Source organism: Accipiter gentilis, chromosome 27 (assembly GCF_929443795.1).
Source record: "Accipiter gentilis chromosome 27, bAccGen1.1, whole genome shotgun sequence".
NCBI classification, from domain to species: domain Eukaryota; kingdom Metazoa; phylum Chordata; class Aves; order Accipitriformes; family Accipitridae; genus Astur; species Astur gentilis.
The window spans coordinates 2,875,194-2,897,480 of record NC_064906.1 but is presented as its reverse complement, the minus strand read 5'-3'; the positions used below and the strand labels follow the sequence as shown (position 1 = coordinate 2,897,480).

Below are 22,287 nucleotides of genomic sequence, written 5' to 3'. Positions count from 1 at the left end.
CCTTGCTTTTAGAGATTTATTTCAGATCAGCTGGGTATGAGAATGTCTGAACAGCATCAGCTCTGTCTTTCAGCCAACAACCCTTGCCTGCTTGGGGTTAGACATTTTTTCAGCAACACTTTTTCCAATGATTATTTTCACTGAATGTATTTTTTTTTTGTCACTGGAAAAATAAGCATGAATATTAAACCAAATTTTAGTCTAAAGGGAGTGATCTTGAAGAATATCCTTTCATAGTTTTCTTAACAATCTTGTGGATCTAAAGTTGTTAAAAGAGGATGTAAACAATATGCAATATCCTGCTGAAGGTAGAGGAGGCATGACTTCATTGTAGTTGGCTGAATCTATTCCTTCTCATGCTAATGCACACATTAGCATGAACACATTAGTCCAGAGATGATAATGCTAAGAACCTACAGTAGAAATATGTGGAAAAAACTGTTTTTATGTAGTTCTTGAACAGAAAAGGGTATAGCAAGCAATACATTCTGTTAACATTAATGACAGTGCCTTTTTAGTAAAATAAGTAAATTAAGAAATAGCGAGTAGATGACTAATTCTGTCTTCACCTGTCCTTCATATTTTCTGTTGTTGTGACTTTTAACACAATTCTAGCTTAAAAATGAGAAGTCAGTAGCCATTTGGTACTATGCCTGCACTCTTAAAGGCTGGGTTTTTTTTGAACAGGTAGTTTCCACTTCTGAATTGAATACCTTTTAAATTTATTTTTTTTTTTTAAATAAAACTAAACATATCTTTCATGAGGCTATGTTTTTCCTCTGCTTTCCAAGACCAAGCTCAGTGCAAATTCCTCTATCACCACCCACTTTGCCCTCCAATATTTGTTATATAACAGGTAAAATACAAATTCTATACAAATTATTCTCTTTAAGTAGAAGGAAGGAAAGAACTGTTGGTATAAATATGAAATAGTAACATGTAGCAGCTGTTAGAATTTTGATGTTGGAAAAATCCAGTATCTACATGTAGAAACTTGGTGGTGAAGAAGCAGTAGTAGATTTCTTCAAGTTCAAAAGCATTCTTCTTTGGCTATCAGATAATAATGAAAAATATAATCTAGAAGGTGTCATGGTTCCAGCCCAGGCGGTAACAAAGGACCACGCAGCCGCTCGCTCACTCCTCCAGCCCCCCTCCGGTGGGATGGGGAGGAGACAGAGGAGAGAAAAGAAAAAAAAAAAAAATACCTGGAACCTCGAGGGTTGAGATAAAGGCAGTTTACTGGGACAAACACAAAGAAATTACAACAACAACAACGGCACTAATGGAAAAAAAGTATACAAAAAGAGTGATGCACAGTGCAACTGCTCACCACCCGGGACCCAACGCTCCGCCACTTCCCCCACCGAAAACAGAGACCACCCCCCGGCCCGCTCCCCATTTATATACTGAGCATGATGGCACATGGTATGGAATAGCTCCTTGGCTAGTCCAGGTCAGCTGCCCCGGCTGTGCCCCCACCTCCCAGGTTCCTGTAAAAATTGACTCTATCCCAGCTGAACCCAGGACAAAGGACAAGGTTATGTGATGTCATGTGACATGATTTTCTGGGTCTTTTAAGATTCCTTTTTAGTTATGTATGGTGCATACTGTACATATCTATCTTAAGAATGAGTTAAATTTCTCAACTTTATTGTAATAAAAACTTGAAAAAAAATTTTTTTCTAATTCTGCATTAGAGATACGGTTCAAACTTAAGTTGTGGACTGTCTGGGAGTCCTTTTTTTTTTTTTTTGAATGCATATGTACAGAGCATGTATATATCACAGTCTGGAGCATTTAAAAGTGTATTGTCTAAAGGAAAGAAAACATAATTTTGAAAGGTATCTCACTTAAGAGTATGTCCTTTTCACAGAATTTTAGACAATGACTTTGTGAAATTCAGTAGAATGCACATTTCAATTTTTTTAATTTAGAAAAAAGCAGCATACAATAATGAATGTCCTCTTTTAGTGCTGACATATTGACTGTTTTTATTGACTATGCCAAGAAATATACAAGCAGCCCTTAAAATATTAGCAATCTATAAGTTCCCAGTTGTAATGTCAATTCTTAATTTCAAGAAGAACTCAGTCCTTGTGTAAGGCTGTCTAAGGAGTTGTTCTTAAACCTAACATATACTGATGCTGTAATCTAATGGAAATTCTGGATCATTATGTTAATAACAGTGCTCAGCATTGGGGACTTTTTTTAAGGCTTTGTACATAACTCTTTGCTCTAGTGATTGTAGCAAAATAGGAAAGATTTTGTATTATGATATAATTAATCCTCTTACCTGAGTAGCTTTACCTGTATGAGGTAATCATTACACTCACCTCCTAATAAATCTTGTAAAAATATTGTGTTCTTCATTGCAAGATTTAAGTGTTCAGAGCTGATTTCTATTCTCTATTAGTCCCAGAATATGCAGAGGTGGCTTTAGAGGTTTTTTCTTTGTGCATATTTTTTTGTAAGATACATACTACATGTAGCAGGATTAGTGAATTGTGAATACATTTACAGGCAACGGTGAAAGAGAAGAACATCAGTTATCTGTGACTGTAGTTTTTCATTTGATTGAACAAATGATTGGATGCCAGAAAGATGAAATATTCTACAGCTATCATATTTTGCTACGAATAACTTGCATGTCAGTCTTTTGTGAAAATTTTATGCATCTGCATGTTACTTTTTTCATTGTAGGTTTTTTTGACTGCTATGGCATAGAGATGTACGAAATTATTTTAACTTTGTCTTAGATGACATTCTGATCCTGTCTTAAAAGGTAGCATTTTTTTAGCACGCTGTGCATTAAACCAGAAATATGTCAAGTAAGCACTTATGAATGGAGAAGTCAATCTTATATGTTATAAGGCACTCTTTTCTTGCACCCGAGGGAAGGTGCCCTAAAGTACTTCAGCTGATTATAAAAGAGCTAAGTTTGCTTCTAATATACGAATATAATGTATATCAATAGCTGTGGGGTTTTTATGTCTCTTCACAATTGTGTATTACTGCTGTCATTGGACTCTGAACAGTAGCAGAACTTCAGAGATGAAAATCACATTTCTGAAGTTTGATTACTAGAGGCTGTTAGAAACCATGGTGAGAAATATGGGTTAAAAAAAGACTGAAGAGAAAAAAGTGTATATGGACTTTGCATGTAAGGTATATTTACCTATTTGAGCTTTTTGTTTAGTGTTTGTTTTAGGCAGACCCATACTTCTGAAACAAAGAAACTGAAGGGTTTCTTGGATACTAATAAAACTAACACTTTCAGCTTAGGAAATATTTCTTTTTACCAAATGTCTTCAAGGTATTTTTATGTTTCTGCAGGACACTTTATATGAAAAAAATGTATAATGGAAGTTTTGTATGGAGAAGTAATCTCTGTTCATAGTCCAGTTTATGTAGTTGTGGAGAAAAAAAGCTTTTGAGATCACAGTCTCCTCAGGTCTAGAAATAGAAAGCAGTAAATTTTGAGGTAAATATAGTTCAAGAATAATTCCTCTGAAATTAATTTCGCTAATCGATTAGACAATTTTGAGAAGAGGTAACGAGCCTAAAATGCTAAAATTACATTAATTTTGACAGTGCAAAGTGACCAATGCAACACAACTATCCAGAAATTTCTGTACTACCTGGTTTGCCAAGAAATTGATTTGCATAGATGTGTTGTCCGTTGATGGAATTCTGTTGACCTCAAACGGGACCTTCCACTGTGGCGGACACCTGCGTACAGCTGCCTTTGCGGGAGGAGACCTTTGTGAATGCTGGCAGGCACGCAGGGGATGGGTTCATTTGCTTTTTTGGATCATCCTTTGTTGTTGTATCAGTGACAAACTGAAGCTGAGTTTATGCCCGGCAACTTGTCCTAGATCGTTTTCAGTATCAGAACTCGGGCAGTGTTTCAGGTTTGTGTGGCGGGCTTTGGGGGGCGGGGGCGGGGAGCAGGCTGCAGGGCCGGCTCCTGTGAGAAGCTGCTAGAAGCTTCCCTGGCTCCAAGTCGGACCTGACTCTGGCCCAGGCCGAGCCCCTCAGCAACAGTGGTAATGCCTCTGGGAGAACAGATTTACCTCACTTGCAGCAGTGAGGGGGAGTGGGGTGTGAAAGAAACACCTGTGGAGACGGCCAGGTCAGTGAAGAGGAGGGGGAGGAGGTGCACCAGGGGAGGTGAACGGACCCACACTGGAGCAGTTCGTGAAGAACTGCAGCCCGTGGGAAGGACCCACGCTGGGGATTGTCTCCCGTGGGAGGGATTCCACGCTGGAGCAGGGGAAGAGCGTGAGGAGGAAGGAGCAGCAGAGACAATGTGTGAGGAACTGATCCCAGCCCCCATTCCCCATCCCCCCGCGACGCTAGCGGGGAGGAGGGAGGGAGAACCAGAAGTAAAGTTAATCCCGGGAAGGAGGGGAAGGAAGGTGTTTGAAGATTTGGTTTTACTTCTCATTGTCTTGTTTTCATATGATTGGTAGTAAATGAAATTGATTTTGTTTCTTCCCCGAGTTGAGCCTGTCTTTTGCCCATGACCATCAGTGGTGAGTGACCCCTCCCTGTCCTTGTCTCAGCCCAGAAGCATTTCTTTATATTTTCTCTTCCCCATCCCATGTCCCAGCAGGGGAGGAATGAGCCAGCAGCAGCCTGGTCCTTTGTTGCCATCTGGGCTGAAACCATGGCAGGAATACATATGTTTGACAAATAAAGTTGCAGTGCAGTGTAAATATGTAAATAAAGTGCAGCTGCTGTTTTCTAATCTTGCGTCTTGCTAAAAGTATGTTCAATCATGGTGCTTTGCTCTGGCATGTGAGCTTGGTAAAGCACTAATCTCTTTAGCGAAATGTGCTAGACAAGTGGAGATAAAGATGATATGGAAATATTGACATAGTTGCGATAGAGAATAGTAAAAATGTTGCACCTAAGTTCTGGGGTTTTTAATTTATTAATTCTGAGAAATATATTGCTAGTGCTCTTGCAACTGCTTAAATAAGCGTTAAGTTTTCCAGGCAATGCATAGCCAAGTTTATTAGTTTGCTGGAGGATGCTTTGCTATAAATAGAGGTTCTAAATATTTGACGTGGACTTGTTAGTAAGGTACTGACATATGGCTAACAGAGGAGGGTATCTGAAGCACACAGTTGCTGTTTTCTATCTTTGTACTGAGAAAACTGAGCGCTAGGTGGTCTACAAGAAGTGTAGCAAGCTCAATTCTGAAGAAAGAAGAAAATGTGTATAATACTGCACTGAAATCAAGCAAGCTGTTTAACGTATTTAAAAGTTGATTGACACAATCCCTGTAATAAATGGATAATAGTATTATCTGCTAATACTATTATTCTGCTACCAGAAGGACTGAGAACATTGATCCTCCCCCTTGAAGTGGAAAAGCCTTCAGGCTTTAGATCAGCCTTGAACCACTGTTGTACCTTTTTCTATAAATGCGAAAGAACTTCTTTCCACCCCAAATTAAACTTGCAAAAAGGTTGATTTATGGATTTGTCCTGATCTCAGGAGCATCCTCTTTGCCATTCATTCCAAGAAGGCTGCTAATGGCCATCACCTGTTCTCTGCAGAGCACCCTGAGAGTAGGCACATAATAGTGGGATTGATGCCTTCTTCTCAAGTACATTCACTTTAAAGCTCTGATAATTCCTTACAGAATTCCCAGTGGGGTAGGTCCTATTTATCTGGCAGTTTTTCTTGGTTACAAGTGTAGGTGTAATTCTTGGGGTGGCGTTTAAAGGCAATGGCTATAAAGGGAGCTTAAGTAGTAAGTGACAGGAGCAGTACGAGTTTAAATTCTTACAGGCGAATGAGAAGCTGCTTTTAAGCATTCTGGATTTCACTCTGAAAAACCCTCTATCAAGCTTTGATGGTCTTTGTAGTCCTTGACAGATTTTTTTTTTTTTGAAGGCTGGTGGCAGAATCATATCGGTTTAGAAGTAGAGCATAGATGTTTCTTGTCCTTCCTTCTTGCCAGACTTACCCATAAAGTTAACATATTTCTTGGCTAAGGTGCAGACATGGAGTGTAAATCCAGAGTCTTTCTATCAGGGCTATTAAGGAAATCATGCTGGTTGTTCAAAACATTGGTAAACTTGGGAAGCAAAAATTATAGCTGTTGTGTGGATTTGTTTGTTATTAGAGAGACTTCTCAGTTTTGTATTTATAACTAAAATGGGCATATGCGATGAGGATGAGGACCAATTAATACTTAAGTTGTTAACTCATTTCCAGTATAGTCTCCATGAAATTTCATGAAGTAGTGACTGGAGAAACTTGTTTTCTTTTGGAATACACGTTTCTGGCAGGACTAAGACTAACAACTGCCTCCAAGTTTTGGATATAGCTGAGAAGACTTAATTGATAGTAGTTATGTTCCACGAATAAATAAATGTAGAGGTTAATTCATCTCCTGACTCCTCTGCAGTTGGCTTATCTCATGGGAATGTTTGAATGTGGTAGGTTTTGTGATCTTTCATCATCTGCTGCACAGTGGAATTACAGATTACTTTGTCATGTTTTGTTGTTTTTATCTTTTTTGTATGGAAGTCCATATATTCCTCTTTCAGCACAGAATACATGTGACATTCTTTGAAAAGATGTGCCTTTGCTGTAGCAATATTGTTGCTTGTTATAATGGCCTTCTGACCTGGATACTTTCAGGAAAATACACTAATTTTTTAAAATAGAAAAGGAAATATTAGACAAAGTTAGCAGAGTAGTTCCATTCTTTACAAAAACTTCTGTAACACCAGTTGCAAGTTGCTGTGAAGCCCTTTTTCATTTGTAGTTCACAATCTTTTCACTGGAAGAAGTTTGTATGAGCAAAAAAATGGGTGATAGTAAAATTTGAAGACGTCTGTAATGATTTAAAAACATTGCTATTTTAAGGGTAACCTGACTTTAACCGTGCTGTAATTTGGAATCTGAATATAATTTATAATTTTTCTTCATTATTTACTGATAATTCTTAGTTGTAATATAATGAACTTGTATGTAGCTTCTTAAAGAGAGCCCAAAAATGTTGATTTAGCCTTCCTTATATATTTTTGAGGGGAATGGTTTGATAAGTTTATGGATGAGGAGAGTAAAAAGTTCAGGTAACAAGTAACTTGTCCATCATTCTGGACAAAGTCTTTGTAGCTTGGATGCATCTTTTGCTGAACTTAAAATATATATTACTGTGAAAATACTTCAAAATTGTATTTAATTTTATTATTTATTTTAAGCATAAACTTGAATACTTGTGTAGAAATGGTTTAAGTGAGTGAAAAGTTGGTAAGGTAAACGGTAAACTCAAATGCGAAATGCGTTGTGCTATTGAATTTGATTATCCCAGGCTGATTAAGCAATACGTTCCTTTTTCTTTTCTCTCATTGCAGCCTGTGCTTTCCGTTACAATGGGCTCTCTTTTGTCTACCTCATCTACCTCCTGCTCATTCCTCTGTTTTCAGAACCCACAAAAACAACGATGCAAGGTAAGATGTTCATTGATTCATTCTTCAGAATATGTGGTGGACACAATACATACAGAAGCCTTTGTGTAGTAGAAGCTGAAGTCCTGAGCATTTTCTCCTCATTAAGTGAGCTAACTTGTAATACATACTGTAAATTCCCTGACACTGTAGGTTCACTACAGGCTGGCTTCATTGCTGAAGGACTTCCAACCATGATGCTATTCTTGCCCCAAGTTTGCAGCAGGGCTGACTGATAATGATACTGGGGGATCCTTTTTATGGCATTATTTCACCTAGAATACTGACATGGTCTGTGTGAAAAATGAGCTTTTAGAACATCTCCCCCCCAGGCCATTCTTTCACAGACTGTGCCCAAGGTTTGGGTTTGTAGTAACTTGAGAATTAAATTTGGTCTCGTTTTTTTCACCCGGTAAGCACCAGTATTTTAGGCACTTATTTAAACATCACTCTCATCCTGACTTTAAACAACTGCCTTAGTAAAAATAACTAAAAAGGCTAACTGGTAGAGATGACATAAATATCTACATCAGGCATTCAAGCATTTGTGTACCACATACCAATCAAACTTTTACAATTTAAAATATGAAAACAATTATGCAGACCTATGAAGACAGAATCCATTTCAGCAGTATTACATTCTTGCTGTATTTTGTCTGTGTAGAGGAACAGATTCTTGAAAGTCAACAGAAATGGCTGTATAACAATATCAAAACAAGGGTTTGTGATCTGTTGGTGGAATTTGCAGTGAGGATGCAATCACAGATCGTTATCTACTGGTGTGCTTTGTCACCTAGTAGCAAGTTGGATGAGATTGCCGATGACTGCATTTCAAAGCACTTGCTGCTTGAATCATTGTTGTTCCTGCTTACCTGATTCTTCTTCAGTATAAAAAATAATATCACACAGTGCTAAAGTCAAATGGACTCATCTCTCATCTTTTCTGCTGGAAATAATGTGAAGACTATTCTTTAGAAAGTAAGCTGGTTCCATGATGCCACTAACAAAAAGGAGGCCTTTAAAGAGGTCCTGAAGTAATACAGATTTATCTGATACTGACTTTGGCATAATTTTTCTACTCACAAATCCATTCTCGTGGCTGATGGAAATTCAGACTATTTTAATCAACATAGTTCCCTAAAGAAAAGAATTGGAAAATCTACTGAGTATAGTGACATCTGAGTTTACAGGGCCTCTATGATGTTCTTACCCAAAGATTTTGGCACTTTATGTGGCTTCCTGGGCAACCTTAATCTTGACTTTGTTCTGCCAGGTAGTTCCTTAGCGGTTTGGATTTACCCCTCACTTTTGCATATTTTTGTGATTCCTTAGAAGAGCTTGTAGATATTCCAGGTTCTTCTTCAATCCCATGTCTGTCTTCTAAACACTGTTCAACAGAAACTGATGTTCTTTCTTACCTAAAGAACTCGCTGTGATTTGGCTGAGCAACAGGTTGACACAAAACATGTAGTTTTCAGTGTGTTAGCTGAAGAATGACATATTTTCAAATGGTTTATAGACAGGTCTCCTTCTAAACATCTGTTTCTGTGTCCTGCCTATAGTTATGGCTATTGGTCTATTTCCCCTGAGAAAAGAAATGTAGAAAACTTTTCTTGAATTCTCTGAGAAGGGTTCTTGGAGAGTCTTAGGTTCTCAATTAGAGCGACCCCTCAAACTCATCCTTTCTTCTCTTTACGGAGAAGATGAAGAGAGGAAACAGGAGTTTCAGAATTGTCTGATGAACTATTTATTATTTCATGGCACATAGTGACAGTACCAATCAGTTTTTACAAGTGGAAGTACAGCTTCTGTTGTACCAGTTTTTACTAGTGTTTTCCGCTAAGAATTAGTTTGAGGGGGGCAGGAGACAAAACTAAAGAAAACTCTCTTTTTTCATCTGTTTGTGCATATGGTTTCTGTTGATGCAGATTTTTAGCCAGTCTGTGTATAGGGGAAGATGTATAAGGAAGAGAACTTCTTCCTCCAGGTTCTAGCAGGGAGAAGCAAGGCAGACTTTAACTTGTTTTGTGGAAAGTGTATCCTGACCTACCCTAATTACAATGGCTCCCTGTTTCACTTTTATTTTAGCTAGGGTAGATGCTGATCCTCTTTTAAAATCTTTGAAGGACTTAACCAAAATTATATCCTGCCACAGTGCATTTCACAGTCTAGGTTCATTTAAAAGATTTAAAAGATAATCTGCATTGAATTAATCCCTTTTGCATTCTTTTTTGGTTTTACTTTATAATTATTTTGTGTGATTATATTAGTATCAATTGACAGAGATACCCATGGTGCTACACAGTCTTGACACCTAAGCTAAAGGAAAAGAAGTGCCCTTGTGACTGACTACACAGTCACAAGGGTAGTATTATTGCTAAATGTTACTCATAAATGGGATATCAGTTATAAATAGATCAAAGTCATATTTCCAAAAATTGCTTAGAGTGGGATAGATTTGAATTTTACTAAATTTGGAGTCTTTGTGAATTGCAATTGAAGCACGTATCTTGACAGAGCTATGAAACAGGGCAAGGAATCAGGTGAGAATTGGGGTGCTTTTTGATTTGGTCTGTTAACTATAGAGTTCACTTGTGAACTTCAACTCTCTCACCCCTTGGTGAAGAAGCCATCTTCATGAAGTATTACAGTACAGAATTGGAAAAAGTCTGATTAGCATTGGTATTTCATGCCTTAATTCCTAGATTTATATCTTGTCTCTCCACACTCTTCTACTTCCCCACACCACTTTTCACCCAGTTTCTACCACTCGATCTAAGAACATGTTGTCTTTTGGCAGGGACCCATACCAATTGGGTGGGCTTAGTTTATGTTGACTTGTAAAAGTATCCAGTGGAGCCAGCAAAACCAGGGCTGAAAAATAAATAAAGTAAGCATAAAAGGTAGGAAATCCCACTCTAGGTAAGGCTGTCAGTCATTTTTACAGGGGAAAATTACCAGGACAGTGTGAGAATGGAACATCAGTAAATGCCCAGATGTAAGTTAAAGTTTCCCTTAAAAGTGCTGAAGGTGGCAGTTGTGAGGGAAGCACTCATTGGGGAATTTGGGTGCAACTTCCCAAATAATATGCAATTACTGTGTTGGTTTTGCGTGTTTTACTTTGCTGCCCCTTCTGTGCCAGGAGAAGTGATTGACAGAATAAACAGAGACATTTTCTAGATGCCAAGAGCGACAGTGGAGAGACATCCTAATTCTCTCCTTTTAGAGTCTAAAAAAGTCTATTTCATTAGAACTAATTCCTGTGTGATTTGATAGACACTAAATCATCTAGTTTGCATCACTGATGGCAGCAATCTTTCTTAGAGGAAAATGCTTTCTTAGGACTTTGGATAGTTTCCCCATATTGTGTGTTGTACTATGTTATACTTCTGAATTTCATGTTAGGGTTTGTTAATGAGAATTAATTTCTTACATAAATTCAGTATTTCTGAGTGTAACCATTTTGGCCCTCTATCCCTGTCACGTTTTTAAATTGTGTACCTGTGTGTGTAGGTGTATCTTTCCTAAGCATTGAGGAATTTTTTTTCATGTCCAGAAGATAGAAAAGAAAGGAGAAATCTCTAACTATTTTAGCTAAAACCAGCCAAACCACCAGTAAATCAAAGAGTGAAAGTTAAATAAAACAATATTAAAAAAAAACCAACAACAACCAGCAAAACCTATTACATGGCTATATATTTTACTTTTCTTTTTTCCTTTAATTTCTGTCACTTAATATTTTTGTATCTTCTCTTTGTTTTGTTCAAATAGTTTTTTCCTGAAGCCTTTGCTTCTGTTGATTAAGTCTTTTTACTCTTTTGAGCTTTCTGGTGTCCTTCCACTAAGCTTTTCCTTCCTCATCTCCTTCTGGCTTACTCAGCTCCCCAGTCACAATCTCTGACCAACATTCCTATGTCTTGTACTTCCACCTATTTTCCCAGTTTATCGCCTTGCAGTTTTTGAACTGCAAAGTTCAAATCGCCTTTCCAGTTATTGAACTTATGCAACTTCACTCCACCAAGTTTAGGGTTTTTCCAGGCTATAGAATTAGAAATTAGTCTGGAATGGATGATGTCAGTCTAGATTAACTTTAATTTTGACAGAAACATAAAGGGTTAGAAACACTGGGGAAAAAAATAATATGCACTGAAATATGGTGTTCAGATGGTGTTTAAAGCTTAATGAGTAAAGTTCCCCCCCACTTAAATATTTAATCTTCATTAAAAATGTAATTACTAAGATAAAGTAATATTAATCCTTAATCATGGATATAAGGCACAGTCTCCTGTCTCCACATATGTTCAGTATATTCATTTTAAGATAATACCTGCCAGGTGAAAATACCAACCTCTTCCAAGTTACAGGAGACATCTCCTTCAGTTACAGCTGAAATATTATTTAAGATTTAGCTGAATGTATTGTTTGCAGACATACTGATTAAATGTCCATTAAGCTGGCTGAATAAGGGAAAATATATTCATGAGCATTTATGTGCAGCTGAAAATGTATTTGGTTAACGCTCTGTTCAGCTCTGTTATTTATAATCCTTGAAATCAGTGATTACATAGCTGATTAAACAGCAAAATGTGCTACTCTGCATGAGACAACTATGAAAAAGAGTTTCATTGTAAATAACATTTCTTGTCTACAGGAGTAATTGAAAACTTGGCCAATTTTTCAAGAGTTGCTGATGGGAACTGCTTTTGTGGCAGATACCTCTTTGCACATGTTGTAAAGCCATGTGATTTCAGCAGTGATTTTCTATATGAATTATCTGTAAGATCAGCAACTGACTAGTTACCTAGTTCTCTGGAAGATGACAAATAGGGAATAAACTGTGCAATAGCCTAGTTTCTAACCTCTTTGATTATGAGATAATTATATTAGTGATCTTTTTTCTTTTGCCTGAAGTCTACTGAATGATGTCCTTGTCCTTAACAAAGGCTTGTACATGCTGTTGCGTCAGAAATAACAAAGCGTGACTATATGCATTCACCCTGCCTCGGGTCAGTAGCTCATTTTGCACTACTAAATAACTGGTTTATGTGGCTTTTTCTTCTGTAACAGAGGTGAGTTTGCATTTAGGTAGTTAACTTTATTTCATCTCATAATTTCTGATTAATAAGACACTGTAGCCTGTCACCATATAAATAAAAAAAAAAGGGGGGGGGGGGATAATTTAATTCCACAGATGGACTGCATTTTCCTGACTACTTATATTAATTGCAAAAAGAATGGGGTTGTTTCTGAATTAAGATACTGCTCACCATGACAAAACTTCTCTCTCTTCTGTATTGGAAAAACTTAGTTTAGCATAGCAGTCAGATCAGTAAAAACGATGTGTTAAAAATATGTAGGTTGATAAATTGATGAACAATACCCAAATCATTATAATTGTTAATTGAACATTATTCTGAGTATTTCTGAAACCATGGTAAAGAAATGAAATAGTGGAGTTTGTTTTGCAGGTATGAAAGAGCTTGTGATTTGGAATAATCTGCACAGAATTGCAAGATGCAGAAGGATTGCAGTGCTAAGTTTGGATGACCAAATATAGCTGAAGAGGTTTTGGGGAGTATTGATCCAAATGAATGAATATGGCAAAAAAATTTATACAAACAGTATTTTGATTTCCCTATGTGAAAAATGCCCCTATGGGTATGCATCAGTTCTGTAATGCATCTGTATTATTAGTAGTGTTTTTATGCTCAGCTGCACTAGTTTTTTGGAGTTTCACACTGTCTAACTTTAGACATCTGACTTCAGACATCTAACTTAAATGTTCAAGTTACGATTTGGGTCATGTATTTGGTGAATAGGAACAGGCTCCTCATGATGGCACTGAGTTGGCCATTTCAGCCTCCAGGGAATCCAAAAATCTTAAATTAGATGCTTAATTTTATACCTGATCTACATTGCATGGTATTAAGTCTTAGGAAAAAAATAAGGAGCTTAAGTGAATATTGTCAAGTGATACTAATGAAAGAGAAAACAGATTGTTAACCTCTTAATTGTAAATTCTTGCACTGAAATCTTCATGGTTGAGTGGTTTGTAGTTAAAAAAAATTACTTTGTATATTAGTGGATGTTCTACTCCGAAACAGCTTCAGATTTTAGCTTTTCAAGATTTTCTGAACACTGCTTGCAAATGAGCTGCTGCCCAAAGTATATATGCAGTGATCACTTGAAAACTTTAAAAAACCCCAAACAAAACCAAACCACTGATTTTGAACTGTATGTTTAAAAAAAAAAGGTTTAACAAAATTCCTCTCCCTCATTAGTCCTGTTAAAACCATGTCCTACGGATGGCAAGTGTCATACTTAAAACCATAGTACAGGACCACAAAGAATGAAACCTTTAAAGAATGTAACTTAATGTATTCACTAATAGATACATGGGAGTAGTCTTTAATGTCTGCTACTATGGAATGGTGATCTTTGCAACCTTACATGGCTTCCTCTGCATCAAAAATTTGACAAAGTTCCTTAAACTTTTTGGTCTTTTCCTTTTAAGCTAGTTCTAATAATTTTCACTGCAGCATTATTAATAGGATTTCATGGAAAAGACAAATATTGTAGCTAATTTGGGTGCTTTCAAGTATTCTGGTTTTCTTAAATTATATGCATTAAAAAATGAGTTTGTAGGTTGGAAATACAGACTGATTTTGAAAAGACTTGCTTGTATGGTTTGTTGTCTGCTTTGAGCAGAAATTCAATCAAATGTGTGTCTTAAGGCTTACAAGTCTGTTACTGCTTCAGTGTAAGGAGACATTTTTAGTTCAAGCAGTTGGAGTTCATGACTGTTTTTAGTTCAGTCTCATAACAATTATATCATCTACTATTAGGATATTGTTTTGGTGGCATTGTAGTTGGACTGCTCCAGATAGGGGATAACAGCCCACCTAGTTTCACCATTTGAAAGTGCAGCCAAAATAGAGGTACCCATTTTGTGCATCTGAGGTGTATGGTTGAAAACCCATTCATGCTGCGCGGGGTAAAATCTATACCTGTTTACTGGGTTTTTCACTAGTATTTGACAAGTTGTGCGCTGCTCTTTGTTCTTCAGAACAGTTTTCTGTGGTGTCTGCCAGAATGCACATTTACAGGCCGTAGACCCAGTCATGTTCTAATCTGGTTATGAATTAAAGTGTATTAATTGGCTACACTGGAAGGGATATGTTTTAAAACATGTTTAAAAAATAAACTGTATTTCAGTGAAAAATCTTGATGGTTTTGGTTGGTACAACTTGAGTTTTGACCTTTTTCTCTTTAGATTTACTGTATGTTTATATGCTTTTGAGAAGGGTTTCATCCACATTTTGCAAGTGTAACCACAAAGATGATTTGTTCCATTTTTTGAAAATGATTTATTACCTGTTATCCTAAGTGCTCAATAGAAAGTACTCTGGGCAATAATAGAGATGCTGATTAAAGGAGGTGTGAGAACTCTTTTAAGATGTCTTTGGAACTACTGAGTTTCTTTGTACAAGCCCAAAGCATTAGTATGAAGATTTATTTATAACTCACAAAATGCTTTTCAGCAATTAAAAATGAGATTTTGACTGGATTGGGCATGTGTTTTCCTGTGGAGGCATGCCAGGCTGCTACATAAACACCCTTTGGCTCAAAATACTGCATCTCAGCTAGTTTTCTTCACTTGCAACATTGTAAGTATTCTCTTGGGAGTGAAGAATGGAGCGTGTTACATATAATCAGTGGTCCAAATCCTGAAGTACTCATTCATGGAAGTTTTAGCAATGGATGAGTGAAAAGGAAGCGATACCTTTACATTAACCAACCTCAGAAGTCCTCTTGCATCTTACGAGCCAGAAAAAAATTCTGTTAATGATACTGTGTGCTTTCTCACTATTTATTATCAAAACGTTTTCTTAAGAAATGAATTAAAAATCTCTTCAACTAAGTGAACATGTACTCACAAGAAGCATTGCACTGACATCTTTGGGTACAGAAATCTTGTATCTGTCTTAGGTTGTTGCATATGATAAATAGTACCTGTGCCTTTCTCACTGCCTTGTAATGCTGTTCCCAAATGGCATATTCCACTCTGAGAGGGTAGACTCCAGTTCCTGGGCTGTTTTATTTTTTGGCTTCCACGGAAGAAATTGTAAGCAGGGACTCCCATTAAGTGGTTGATTAGATGATGTGTCACCCATTTTCATTATCCTTTATTATATGAGTGCTGGCAATGTTTTTGGACCCGGGTATGGCAGAAACTCAGCAGCATGTTGATTGAAGCCTTGCAAAGAAAGCAAAGCCAGCAGAGTTGGGGCAATGAATGTAGAAGCCAGGAGGGGAAGATAAATAGAAATTTATTTTAACTTGCAATTAAATAATTGATATGGGCTTGTTTATCGGGTTATCAGTGACTGTGGGTCTTTGAAAAGATTCAAATTAAAAGAGGGATACTGTTCTCGGGGCAAGAATTCTTCACAGGGCTTAGAAATAAGGTGCTTGCAATTAGACTGGTGTGATTTGGGGGGGTGGAGGGGGGTGGTGGATGGTGATGGAAATTCTAAATTAAATGGAAAAAAAGCCATATTAAAGGGGGGTTGACATCACAAGTTTAAATTCAGCAAACTTTTTTCATTGTAAAACTGAGCACACTTATAGCTGCATTAGTTTTTGTATTATTTATTTTAAAGCAATATTTCTCCTTAGATATTGAATACCTTTTGTTTTAGGGGAAGAAAAAATCAGTTTAGGTTGGAAGTGATTTCTTTATTTATTTTAGTGTTTGAAGTTGATCCCAAGCTTAACCCCTGTCCTGGGAATAGTCAGCTTCAGACTGAATATGTGATTGTTTAATTAATATTGTTTAATTTAACTCTAACAGTGAATAAAGACCTAGAGCCAAAACAAAGATGCCTTTTCAGCCCAAGGTATAGGTAAATGCAAATTTATTTCATGGAGAAGTAATTCAGAGACACAGATAACACCTTTCAAAAATTTTTGTTCTTGGCAGTAACTTGGAAAACATTCTTTTTTCTTTTTTTCTAATGCATTAAGCTACATGCAATGCCTAAATAATACCAATTTTACTTTCTACAGCTTGTGAAGGTTACTTTTCTAGCCTGTCTTTTGTGTTCTTCTATGTTAAAATAATTGAAAATTAGTCAATTTTCTTCCCTTCCAGGAAGTATGTGCAAAATAAAACTTGTTCTATTTGGAAGCTGAAAGTGCAGAAATGGGAATCTAATCTAGAAACAACATGGTAGATTATGAGAGTTTGCTATAAGCTAGCAGTCCTCCCAGCTAACACCACTAAAGCGTAAGGAGAAATTTCTGCCATGAGTTAGAGCGAGACAAGGGCAGAAAGTGTGCTTTAGACCCAGCTGTGGAGTTGAACACTGACAAGAGTGCTGTCCTGAGCATGCACACTTTCTCAAATTCGGGATCTGATCTAGGCTTACTGTGGTTGCAAAACTCGGAATGACCTTGTGGCATGTTTTTTTAATTGAATTAAATAATGAAATTATGAAAATGAATTTTACAAAATCATATAAAAATAGCAGCATCTTAGGCTGTAGAATATGATTGAGTATGTGTCATGTAGTCATGCAATCCTAATAGTGATCAATCAGCCTACACATTTTGATGGAAAGAGGATGCTGCTGAGTATGCCAGGAAAAGGCAAACTTTAAGAATTTGTTCTCTCCTCTTTGTCCTGTAGCATGAATTTCTCTGAGTTAAATTGCTCTTTTTTTTTTTTTTTTTTTTTTTTTTGCGTGTTGCATATGTAAATGATTGAAAAGTCTCACAGTTATTTCTGTTGGTTTTACGGAGCAGGGTTGTATATGGGTTTTTTTGTTCATTGGCGTAATTTTGTGTGCATTATTTGTGTACATCTCAGCTAGGATCCACGTATTTGAAATACAGATCTGAATGCTGAGGAATCTTGGTGGCAAAAGCTTGTAATGGAAGTTGATTGTTGCTTGTAAACGTTACAGCTTATTTTGGGGGGGCGATATATTGCAAGCAGGCTCGCCTTTTAGATGTGGACAAAGGAGGCAGTTTCCTTGAGCACCCTTCTACTGTCTGCTGTAGCTGTGATGGTGGCGTGGGAGGGCCAGGCTGGCTGCTAGGAGCATGGTGGTGTGAGATGCAACGCTTACGTCCCTTCTGCTGCTCAGTCTGCGCAGCACAGCAGCAAGCACGAGCTTTCATCCAGGCCATCCCCCTTCTCCCACCCTGTCCTTCCCTGTAGCAGGAATGGACTAGCCCTTGAGGTAGCAAAGTTTCATTGTGCTGATTCTGCTGACATGTCTTGATGGAGCTCTGTCAAAAGCTCTATGTCTGTGATAGAGACATAAAAGGGAATTGAAGATGGTTATAGTGGTATAGTTTCTTAGCTCTGTTAATCAGTAAATAGTCTGTAGAGAAATAGGGGGGCTATTATTGAATCTACATCTACAGTGGAATCATTTAGAAGTCAAAATTACATTGCAGGAAGAAGGTAAGAGGTTGATAAGATCTGACTGCATTCAGATAATACTAGAGGAGAAAATCAACATGGAATTGTTATGGTATACTATAAATTAGAGGATGAATGATCCTAATAACCATACAGTCAGATCTTTCTCTAATGCAAACAACTTCTCAAAGAAATATTGACTTGTGAAGAACCAGTGTTATTTTGAAATTGGGTTTGGAGGGACGTCAGAGAGAGTTGGTCATCGCTATTCTTAAAATTCAAAGTTAACAATAATTAGTCTTTAAGGTTTTCTTAACCTGAAGTACAAAACAAGTTTAGGGAAACTAGATAGTGACTGAAGAGCTCAGGCATTTGAATGTGGTGACATTTTGTAGTTAAAAATGCACCAGCCTTTCTAGAACTCCCATCTTAAGCACTGGTGGCTTTTAGGGGTGAACTGCAGACCTGACTTGCTGACCAACCACTCCCACAAACAACATTAAGAATAAACAGAGAGTTTGCAAGGAATGAGTAAAAGGGAAATAATTTATATAGAAATCATCTTAGAAGTCAAGAAGTGTTCAGATGAAATAGAATTTGCCAGAAGTCAAGCTGAGTTAAACTCTGCAAAGGAAACTGAAACAAGGAATAAAAATGCATTTATCCGCATGAATATGAAATAATAAAAAGCGTGGCTGGTAATAGGGATGAGGTAGGAATGAAATATTGTCTGGGTATGCCCAAAACTTTAAACAGGACTGTGCTTCAGTTTTGAATAAGGACAGTACTGTTAAACACAGAGACAAAGGCAAAAGTGCCTGCTGGGAAGGAGGTTGGAAAAAGAAAAACTGTGTATGAGCTAGAAGTAAAACCCAAGGAGTGTAAATGCTTAAGTTTTAAAGGCTGAATAATCTCACTCCTAAAAGCAAGTATGATACCCTAGATTGAAGAATGAAAATATTAGCTCAAAAGCTGAAAAAAAAAAAAAGGGGAAATGATCTTGCATATGAACTTTTATGAACTCATTTTTCAAATTTTGTGATGCATTTGGGAAAGAAGAATAAATAAGTATCTTGAGGCAACTGGAAAAAAAGAGATGACATGAAAATAGCTTTTCTAAAACTGGGTTGTGCCAAACAACCTAGATAATGTTTTGATAAGGTGAATTGGGATTAAGTCCCAAGAAGGACTGTGTGGTGACTCAAGCAAAGAAGAGTGAGAAGGAAACAGTACATCTCATATATCTTAAAATAACTTTTTTACAACGTCGGAAGACTTTGGAGCATTACTGTGGTCATCAGTACTGTTTTCAAGAGTTAGATAAGTTCATTTATGCTGGAGGAGAGGTTGTTTTAGAGAATTAGGTTTGGGAAATAAAAGAGTAGGAAGACTATAAAACACATTTTGGGCCTCCCTATTCTTATTTCTAATACCACTATGTTAAACAACCATGTTTTATTATGCTGTCATAAAAGAAGAGGAGAAAAAGCCAGTAAGCTATTAGGTAGGCATTTTTATTGTTATGAGTGACCTGTAGGTGAGAGGAATTCCAATAAAAGCACTGTGCAATTTTTTAAAGGCAGTGCAGCTGTTGCCATTTACTCCACAAAAGTTGCTGTTGCCTTGTTTGAAGGCAGTCGCACTACAGTAAGGCATGTCCTGAATCCACCACAGTAGATGATGTCTGAAGAAGCATTAAGTAGTAAGCCATGGACTGTTTTACCCAGCAAGGGAGGTGATGGCATTAGCATCACTTCTCATTGCAGTGCCTTGGTTATGAGTTATTCTCTGGTAATACCAGAAGTTTATCCACAGAGGTAAAAACTGTTTCTTCAAAATTTATACATAATTTATTTTTCTTCTATGTTTTCCTTTCCCATCCTACTTTGTTTTGTATAAAATAGGTTCTGGTCAGCAAGAGAGGGACTTGCTGCTTTCCTCAAATTGAGTGCTGAGCATAGATTTTATTTTTTTTCATTCTGAATTTCTTCCTCGCACATGGAAGAGTGTGTACATCTTTTGACAGGAGAGTATTATGACAGAAAATAATGCTGGCTCTAGAGCACAGTAGTTGATAGATGTCAGACCTCTTTTATCAGATTTCATAGCTAAGCCTGACTTCCTGTGGATGATACTGTGTCTATAATGTATTTGAATCCAGAGATTGAATCCCCAGGAATTTGGAAAGCCTCAGGTAGAAATCTAGATTGGTGTTACTTCTTTGTAGATCAGTACTATACTTTCATGTCATAGTGATCCTCAAAGACAATCTCCGCTATGAGAGTACTGTGGCCTTGTGTTTTTATTTTCTTCTCTTGAAGTGGTATACCTTCCTTTCTCCTTGTTAGCTGTGTGATTTAACATGTTTGTTTCTTGATCACCTAGTGCAGCGATTTGTGCTCCCGCTGCTTTCTTCCTTTCGTGAGCACAGAACTACCCTTGAATTACCCCTTGGTGCTAAAAGAATGAACAAGAAGCCAGGAGGGCATGGCACGTAGATACTATGTATGAACTGCTTTTGACAGAGAAAGGAGAATGAGGTAGCAAAGTCTTGACTGTTCACGGGTTGTACTTCTGATTGTTCTGAGAAATCATTTAGTGCTGCAGTGACAACAGGCCCTGGTGTCTTCAACTGTATCTAGGCAAATATCTATGTAAGTTGTATAGATCTGGTAGCCCAACTCGGCCTGTGGACCTGTCAGGCCCTTATGGGCAAAGAGCGAGTGCTGGATTTGGACCCCATGCCTGAAAACAGGAATACAGAGCTGGTCTTACAGAATCATGGAGTCTTTTAGGTTGGAAAAGACCTTGAAGATCATTGAGTCCAACTGTAAGAACTGTCTTGGTTCTTCATGTTGTCATGGGTTAACCCTGGCAGGACACCAGGTGCCCACCAAAGCCGTTCTGTCAGTCCCCCATCCTCAGCTGGACAGGGGAGAGAAAAAATATAACAAAAAGCTTGCGGGTCGAGATGAGGACAGGAGAGATCATTCACTAATTACCGTCACAGGCAAAACAGACTCAGCTTGGGGAAAATTAACTCGATTTATTACAAATCAACCAGTGTAAGGTAATGAGAAAGAGAACCAAATCTCAGAACATCTTCCCTCCACCCCTCCCTTCCTCCCGGGCACAACTTCACTCCTGGATTTCTCCACCAAGCCCCACAGCGGCACAGGGGGATGGGGATGGGGTTTACGGTCATCACACGTTATTTTCTGCTGCTTCAATCCTCTTCAGGGGGAGGGCTCTTCCCATGGGCTGCAGTTCTTCACGAACTGCTCCAGCATGGGTCCATTCCACGGTGTGCAGTCCTTCAGGAGCACACTGCTCCAGCGTGGGTCCCCCACGGGGTCACAAGTCCTGCCAGAAAACCTGCTCCAGCGTGGGCTCCTCTCTCCACAGATCCACAGGTCCTGCCAGGAACCTGCTCCAGCACAGGCTTCCCACGGGGTCACAGCCTCCTTCGGGAACCCTCCTGCCTCCCAGGCTGCAGGTGGAGATCTGCTCCACCATGGAGCTCCCTGGGCTGCAGGGGGACAGCCTGCCTCACCAGGGTCTTCCCCAGGGGCTGCAGGGGAATCTCTGCTCCGGCGCCTGGAGCACCTCCTCCCCCTCCTTCTGCACTGACCTGGGGGTCCGCAGGGTTGTTTCTCTTACATGTTCTCACTCCTTGCTCCGGCAGCTGTTTCTGCCTGTTTCTCCCTGTCTCAACTTTTTCCTTCTTAAAAATGTTATCACAGAGGCGTTACCACTATCGCTGATGGGCTCGGCCTTGGCCGGCGGCGGGTCCATCTTAGAGCCAGCTGGTATGGGCTCTCTCGAACACAGGGGAAGCTTCCCGCAGCTTCTTACAGAAGCCAGCCCTGCAAACCACCCCCCTGCCCCCCACCTCCCGCTACCAAAACCTTGCCACACAAAACCAATACACGTCTTGCTCCTCTAGGGCACCTCACCATCTATCCAGCTTCTGACCTGAAGGTGCTTCTCTTAATTTCCTTGGTTTCTGCAGTACTAACTGCAGATTGCTATCAGAGGTGCAGATGACAAGGAAGGTTTTCAAATCACTGGGAACATGTAGGTGGAAGAGGAATGTCCTCCTGTGATTGCCATTGTCTGAAAGGTAGGCAAGCTGCCTGGAGTTGCAATCACAGGGGCTGAGTTTACAGCAAGAAAACTGCTCATTTGCAAGCACTCACAAAACTTGGATTAAATTATTAATGATAATGCTTTTTGTCACTACTGTTTATATTCTAGTGACAGTTAATGTGAGTTGGACTTGTTAGTAAAATAAATAGCATTCAGCAGTCTGCTCAGGGCTGGGGGGGTGTGAGCATGTATGTGTGGAAGGGGAGACAGTAACAAGGTGCTGATTCATTTGTC

The 22,287-nt window shown here is 38.4% G+C and overlaps 1 protein-coding gene across 1 annotated transcript in view; it reads left to right on the top strand.

Moving 5' to 3' along the window:
• Positions 1-22,287, top strand: part of PIEZO2 (piezo type mechanosensitive ion channel component 2) — a 311,773-nt gene that overhangs the window by 48,763 nt on the left and 240,723 nt on the right. The window contains exon 2 of the mRNA XM_049830271.1: positions 7,380-7,475. Coding sequence (XP_049686228.1) covers positions 7,380-7,475 — 96 coding nt within the window. The remainder of the gene's footprint in view (positions 1-7,379; positions 7,476-22,287) is intronic.